At 40.2% G+C, this 8,451-nt stretch overlaps 1 protein-coding gene across 1 annotated transcript; it reads left to right on the top strand.

Moving 5' to 3' along the window:
* Nucleotides 1-6,332: 6,332 nt before the first annotated feature.
* On the top strand, nt 6,333-7,706 carry LOC140604206 (proline-rich protein 3). Its single transcript, XM_072775362.1, has one exon. It carries the CDS (start codon nt 6,348-6,350, stop codon nt 6,912-6,914), a length of 567 nt encoding a protein of 188 aa, XP_072631463.1. The 5' UTR covers nt 6,333-6,347; the 3' UTR covers nt 6,915-7,706.
* Nucleotides 7,707-8,451: the final 745 nt, after the last annotated feature.

The following is an 8,451-nucleotide window of genomic DNA, read 5'->3' on the forward strand; positions in this document are numbered from 1 at the left end:
GTGTCAAAAACAGGTCAAGATGCTATTTGGAGCTGGTGGCCAGTCTCACCCATTAGGAGAATCACAATGTAGGCTCCTAGGGCTTTGGATCGATGCCAAACAATAAACTACTCTCCATTTGAGAAACAGTCCCTGGTTTGCTTTGTGAGCCCTGGTAGAGACTTAACACCTTGAGGTCTTCTTGGATGATCATCACAAACTGGATTCTATGTAACCTACGAACCATAAAGCTGAATACATCCAGGATCACTGCAAAATCAACTGGAAGTGACAATATAGAAGATTGGAACAAAGCTAGTCCTGAAGCTACTGGTAAATTTCATGACCAAGTAGGTGGTTCACATTACCAGCTGCCTACTGTTTCTACATTATCACCATTGCATCAATCAAAGGGAATTCTCTATTATCAGTTGATTTAGGAAGTAAAAATTCAAGCCTGGTTTGCAGATAGTTCTGGAAAATGAGCCTGCCCCTGCCAGAAGCAGAATGCTATAGCACTGCAGTCATTCAGAGGCTATTGAAATATACACAGAAGAGAAAATCCTCCAGTGGGAAGAACTTTGATCAATGTATCTCTTTTTCCAATTTGCTTACTGTGTCCAAGCAATGTCCCGTGTCTATTTATGGGCAATGGTTAATAATATGGCTGGACAGATTGGGACATGTGAAAAACAAGACTGAAAGATTTAGGGATAAATAAATTTAGAGAAGCAATATGCGGATAGAACTCCCAAAGTAACAGAGTATGAGGATACTTCTATCTCATGTAAATACTAACAACAGTAACAACAAAAGAGGCTACCAGGGGAGGTTTATCATTAATTAGGTAGTCAATATAACCTCTACTGTGGCTAACAGTTAGTTAGCTTCTTTCTTTCAGGTAGGCAGTGCTTGTTCAATGGTTCCCTGAACAAGGTCAGATAGAAGCTATTTATGATCTCAGAACAACATGGTCTTCTCTACTGAAAGACTGACCCGTCTATTGCTATAGTTGGGAGCCCAATCTTCCAGCAGTAGAAAACCAATGCTATATACACTTGAAGTATCATATACTAGGGGAACCAGTCAGCCTCTGGTGGCAGGTTGATTTCATTAGACTTCTTCCATCATAGAGACAGCATTAATTTGTTCTCCTAGAATGGATCATTTTTGTACAGTTGTATTTGTCTTTCTTGATTGCCATACTTCCTCTAGCAGTGCTATTTATAAAATGACAAAATGCCTATTCACCATTAGAGAAGCTCACACAACATTGCATCTGACCAAAGAACTAATTTTACTCTAAATGAGCTAAGGCAAAATAATAACAACCATGTGATCACAGGCTTTAAATGGTTTACAAACCCATGTGATTACTGAACTATAATGCAATGACTTTGTAGAATGCGGAATGATTTATTGAAGAACTCATTTATTATACATGGTACAAGTTGGGAAATACTGTGTTACAAAATTCAAATACTGTTTTTCCTAATAACAGAACGCAGAGGTCTGAGAACAAAGGGGTGGCAGTGGAATGGTATCAGTCACCATTAAACTTAATGCCTGGAGGGACCATATAATTTTTTGGCCAAACTTAGATACTTTTAAGAATGAAGTAGAGCATTAAACAATTAAAATTACATGAAAATCAGGGATCCCTGGATGGCTCAGTGGTTAAGCATCTGCCTTTGGCCCAGGGTGTAGTCCTGGAGTCCCAGGATCGAGTCCCACATCAGGCTCCCTGAATGGAGCCTGCTTCTCCCTCTGCCTATGTCTCTGCCTCTCTCTCTGTGTGTCTCTCATGAATAAATAAATAAAATCTTAAAAAATAAATAAATAAATAAAATTACATAAAAATCTAAGACATGTATTAACTGACAAATTAGTTTTATTATACTGGTGGCTCTACAAAATAGACTTTAAAAGCTAATTTGAAAAATAAATCTGAATATACTAGAGAAAAACAAAGGCAAACTGCTTACTACTGATTATCAGCATATTAAAAATATCAATAGTTATTCTACACATATTCATGAATTTTAACCAGTTTATTGACTACATCTGTCCCTCATGCCATTTCTTTTTTTTTTTTTACTTCTGAAGAATATATTTTTTCCAGCTTCATTGAGATATAATTGACACACAGCATTGTGTTAAGTTTAAGATATACAACATGATGATTTGATACACATACATACAGATTATTCTCAATTTATGATGGAATGATGTCCAGATAAAACAAGCCAAAGTTGAATATATTATAAGGTGAAAATGTAGTTAATACCCCTAACTTACTCAACATTGTTGCTTAGCCTATGCTGTCTAAAATGCGCTCAGAGCACTTTCTATGAGCCTGCAGTTGGCAAAATGATCTAGCATAAAGCATATGTTATAATAAATTGTTGAATATCTCATATAATGTATTGGACACTGTACTAAAATTGAAAAGCAGAATGGCTATATTGGTACAGAATGATTATAAGTGTACTGGCTGTTTAGCCTCATGATTACACGGCTGATGGCAGCTGTCGCATGTTGTCACTGCCCAGTATCATGATAGAGTATTGTACTGCATATCACTAACCTGGGGAAAAAATTGAATTCAAAATTTGAAATATTGTTTCCACTGAATGTGTATTGCTTTCATACTATTGTATTGTATTGCTTTCATACTATTTTTACAATGGTAAAAATCATAAGAGACTGTATTGCAAAATGATTACCACAATAAAGATAACTAACACCCTCATCACCTCGTATTATTACCTTTTTTGGGGGGTAGTGATAGCATTTAAAATCTAGTCCCTTTAGCAACTTTCAAATATATAGTACATTATTATTAATTATAGTCACATGCTAGATATTAGATCCCCAGAAGTCACTTATCTAACAACTGGATGTTTATACCCTTTGACCAGCATCTCCCCATTTTCCCCCATCCCCTGTGCCTATGAAGAATATTTTTTTAAAGATTTTTGTTTATTCATGATAGACAGAGAGAGAGAGGCAGAGACACAGGCAGAGGGAGAAGCAGGCTCCATGCCAGGAGCCCGACACGGGACTCAATCCTGGGACTCCAGGATCGTGCCCTGGGCCAAAGGCAGGCGCCAAACCTCTGAGCCACCCAGGGATCCTCAAGAATATATTTTAATACGGTGTTATGTTTGTAATTTTTAAATAAAAATATCTCTAAACTTCTTTAACATTGTAGTTGATAAATTCAAAATTGTTGATGTTCTCAATTAACTGTCCTTTGTTGACCTTAGTGTTTTTATTTGGGAACATACTCTCTATAGGTTAATATAGGTACCTGGTAAACTCAGAGAAAATTATTCCAAATGGAGTATATTCTCTCTCTCTCTCTTTAAAATATTTTTGTTTATTTATTTGACACAGAACAAGAGGGAAGAGCAGCAGAGGGAGAGGAGAAGCAGGCTCCCCACTGAACAGGGAGCCCGATGTAGGGCTCAATCCCAGAATCCTGGGATCATGACCTGAGCTGAAGGCAGATGCTTAACCAACTGAGCCACCCAGGTGTGCCCCTAAATGGAGTATATTCTCAAGTTAGATTTTGTTTTATTAAATATATAAATATTTCAGCCCAAATGTTTAAAGTTACTGTCTTTTTTTGCTTTAACTCATAGCAAATTTCTTTGACAATATTTTTTTAAAGATTTATTTATTTATTTATTTATGATAGAGAGAGAGAGAGACAGAGACAGAGACACAGGAGGAGGGAGAAGCAGGCTCCATGCCAGGAGCCCGATGTGGGACTCGATCCCAGGACTCCAGGATCACGCCCTGGGCCAAAGGCAGGCGCTAAACCACTGAGACACCCAGGACAATATTTTTATAAGACAAAGTTCATCAAATAAATTATCTCTATTTTATGATTCTTTGAATGTCATATCAAATTTAGGTGTTCTACAATAATAGGCAACTTTTCCATTTCATTCCATTCTTATACAGAACATAAATTTATGCAAGTAAAACTAGAGACTGCACAGAAGAATCTTTTCAGAAGTCAAGAGTACTTGTTTTCTATTGCCATTGTAATAAATTAACACAAACCCAGTGGCTTAAAACAACACAAATTTATCATCTTACAATTCTGGAGGTCAGAAATCTAAAATGTGTTTCTCTGGGCTAAAATACCAAGATACTGGCAGAATTGAATCCCTTCTTAATTCTCTGAAGGAATTCTGTTTACTTGGCTTTCCTAGCTTCTAAAGATTGCTTGAATGCTTTGGCTTGTGGCCTCGTCATCTTAAGAGGTATCTCTCCAACCTCTGTTTCCATTATCTTATCTTCTCTGACCCTCTTTCTTTTCCATCCTTTTAAAGACCCTGGGATTATTACATTGGGCTCATGTAGATAATGCAGGATAAGCTCCACATCCCAGGAACCTTAACTTAATCACATCTGCCAGTCCCCTTTGCTATATAAGATTATATATATTCACAGGTTTCTGAGATTAGGATGTGATTTAGGAATGTTTTCAAATGTCTAGGTCATATGGTAGATATATGTTTGCCTTCTAAAAATGGGCAAAATACTTGACTAGATAATTCACTAAGATATATGAGTGACAAATAAGCACATGAAATGATGTTCTACTTTATATAGAAATACAATTGATTTTCGTATATGAATCTTTTATCCTGCAACCTTGCTAAACTCCCATATTACTTCTAGTAATTTATTTGTCTTCACAGAAATCATGTTGTCTGTGAATAAAAGGAGTTACTTCCTTCCCAGTCTAATGTTTTCCCTTCTTTCCTTCCTTCCTTCCTTCCTTCCTTCCTTCCTTCCTTCCTTCCTTCCTTCCTCCGTCCCTCCCTCTCCTCTTCCCTCCTTTCCTCCTTCCCTCCTCCTCTCCTTCTCACTCTCTTTCTTTCTCTCCTCTTTCCCTTTCCTTTTCCATTTCCCTTTTCTTTTTGGCTGATTTTATTGGTGAGAACTAGCAGTGCAAAGCTGATTAGAAATAGATAGACATTCTTTTCTTGTTGCTGACTTTCAGAAGAAAGCATTCAATTTTTCACTGTAGAGTTTTCATGTATATTGTTTATCAGATGCAGGAAGTTCCTTTCTGTTCCTAGTTTTATGAGACTTTTTATCAAGACTGGATTTTGTATTTCTCGAATGCTTTTTCTGTGTTTTTGAGACGATCGTGTCTTTTTTTTAAATCTCAGTCTGTTATTACAATGCATTACATTAATTGGCTTTGAATATTTAAATGACTTTACATTCCTGGGATAAATTCCATTTGGTCATTTTGTATTTATCCATTTTGTATATTGTTTTTGATTTGATAACATTTTGTTAAGATGCTTTGCATGTATATTCATAAGATAAATTTTTCTGAGGTTTTCTTTTTCTATAATGTCGTTTTCTTGTTTTGGTATAAGTCATGTAGTCCTCACAGAGTGATTTGAAAAGTATTTCCCCCTCATTAGTTTTCTGGAAGAGTTTGTGTAGAATTGGTATTATTTCTTGCTTAAATATTTGATAGAATTTCAACATTGTTGAAAATGGAGGCTTGAGTCCACTACCAATTTATATTGCTGTCTATTTGTCCCTTCATATCTGTTAATGTTTGCTTTATATATTTAGGTGCTCCAATGTTGGGTGCAGGGCAAGTGCAAGGCTGGGGGGAGGATGGCAGCCCCAGTTCTGGGAAAGGACAACAGTAGTTTCTTTGTGGGAGGGAAGTACAGTAGCATCTCTTTCTGGGACCCCTGGCTGGAATGGGTGTTGGTTACTTCAATGAAAAGGATATGGGTGTCCTATGTGGACCAGGACATTGGAATCTGTGTTGATGAACACTACGGGTCCTCTGCTCTGAAAGCTGAAGAGAATCCACAGCTGTTGCAAGGACTGTTGAGATAATCAGCAGCAAAATCTCCCAGGATCCTCCACAAACCTGGCCATTAGGAACCACAGCAGCACCTGCCACCATAGGATTGCTACTGACAGTCCCCATCTTTCTTCTTAGTTACTAGCCACTTCTAGAGGTCTCAGCCAATTTCATTAATAATGCTTTCTGTACAGTTAGTCCCCATTTTTTGGCTCCCTTAAGTTGCTATAAGTTTTTAATTTGACTCCTAAAAAGTCCTTGTTTCATCTTTGTTTTTGAAAAATATTTTCAGAGGGTAAAGAATTCTAGATTGATTTTTATTTTTCTTTCAATACTTTTAGGATATTGTTTCCAGTATCTTCTGGTTTGAATTGCTTCTGATAAGAAATTTACTCTCATATTTATCTTTAGTCTCCCTTATATCATAGCCTTTTTCCTCTGACTGCTTTTAAGATTTGCTTATTATTAGTTCTAAGAAATTTTGCTGGCAGCCATTGCCGCAACCACGATGCCCAAACGAAAGAAGCAGAATCAGCAGCAGCCGCCGCCTCCGCAACAGCCCCAGCTGCCAGAGCGGGGGGAGACTGGAGACGAGGAGGATGGGAGTCCCATCGGACCACCTAGCCTTCTGGGCCCTCCCCCCATGGCCAATGGAAAGCCTGGTGATCCCAAGTCAGCTCTTCACAGAGGTCCTCCAGGATCAAGGGGACCAATGATTCCACCACTGCTGAGCCTCCCACCTCCTCCCAGGGGCAGAGGCCCAATCCGGGGAGGCCTGGGTCCCAGGTGCGGCCCATATGGTCGTGGCTGGTGGGGGGCCAATACTGAACCTCCTTTTCCTGGACCAGGCCATGGGGGTCCTTCCAGAGGAGGCTTTCACAAAGAGCAGAGAAATCCCCGAAGGCTCAAAAGTTGGTCTCTTATCAAAAATACCTGCCCACCCAAGGATGGCCCCCAAGTTATGGAAGACAAATCCAACCGCCCCGTCTGCCGACACTTTGCCAAAAAGGGCCACTGTCGATATGAGGACCTCTGTGCCTTCTACCACCCAGGCGTCAATGGACCTCCTCTGTGAGACTGTGCCTTCCCATCCAGGCTGGAAGGAGCCCTCTGACCTAGCGGCCATATATTTCCCTGTGGCCCTGTGACGGCTACTGTGAGGCTGTTTCACCCACCACCCTCAGACACCCACCCCCATCTCTCACCTCCCCCATTTGGGGTCCAGAGTTTTGTTTCATCACTGGTGCCCAGCGTGTGGGCTTTCTTCCGATTCAGCCTCCAGAGACTCGCCTTCAGGACCCCACCATTGCTCTCTTCAACTGCCTCCTGGATCCTCTTCCCCTTCGCCGATTGACTGCTGAACAGGAAGCCTCTTTGGTGCTGTTTCTTGTGCATCTATCTGTCCACCCAGCCCTCGGCACTGCCCTCGATTCCTAAGAGCCCTGGAGCAGTTTCCTGCCATTCCCTTCTTCTAGCTGCTTGTTTTAAGTCCTTTTTATGTGACAAACCCTACCCCCAAAGTTGCCAGTTGCTCTGTGAAACTCACCAGGTTGACCTGGGGTCAAGTACGGATGACTGGTGCAGAGTTATTCCCTGAAAGGCCACTCTCCCTGCTTTTGGATTTTGTAGATCCTGCGTCAGTAGCATGGTCCCCACCACTCGTCTGTGATCACTGTGCTTTGTGAAACTGTGCATCCCCTCGTACGTAGCCTTTCTCAGTGTCCGTGGCATCATTGTGACTTCCCAACACTAGAGTAAGTTTTTCTGCCAAAATGAGTGAGGCTCTTGATGCCCTCTAGATTTTCCACACCTCCCAACATGGGAGAATTGTGAAACTTTCTGCAAGACTGCCTCCCTGGTCTCCTTATTATCCTGGTGTCGGTTTTTTTGGGTTTGACCCAAGCCCATGAGATGTCCTCTAAAGCCTCTTACGGGCTATCCTATCTCCTCTCCAGCCCACTTTAGTTAGAGTACGTCATTGTGAGGCCACCAGCCCTTTCGTCTGAATTCTGTGAATCTCCACCTGGCCTACCCTTGGGTGGAACCTGGACGGTACTGTTGCCCTCGTCTAACCTTCTTCCCTACATCCCTGGCACTGGTTGTTTTCTGTGAAAACGGCAGTGAACAGGTTCGGTTTTGCACTGGCCCTGAGGAAATGGGTCAGGAGTTGTGTGGGCAAGAGGGAAGGATGAGAGCCGTTGGAGAACTGAGAATGAATTTTTTTTCTTTTTAACATTTTTTATATTAGTAATAAATGCAGTGGAAACAAGCATTTTCCTCAAAAAAAAAAAAAAAAAAAAGAAATTTTGCTGCTAAACTGTGTTAGATAGGACCAGAACATTTAGTCCATGATGAAATATTATCCACCACTGAGGCATGATTCTTCTTAGTTTCCTGTCTGATGTCTTCTAAAATATAAAGCTTTATATTTTCTAAAATATAAAGCCAGTGCCTGGCTGCTAGCAGCAGGCACTATCCTAAATCCTATGTGAACTATGAATATTGTTTCCTCTAATCCTTTTGGATGGTTCCTCCCCCTAGCTTCAGGTAGTTTCTTCACATGCACGTGCTAATGAATATTTATCTGAATAAAGGCACTCTCTGCAGATCTC

This window comes from Canis lupus, chromosome 14, assembly GCF_048164855.1.
Source record: "Canis lupus baileyi chromosome 14, mCanLup2.hap1, whole genome shotgun sequence".
NCBI classification, from domain to species: Eukaryota; Metazoa; Chordata; class Mammalia; order Carnivora; family Canidae; genus Canis; species Canis lupus.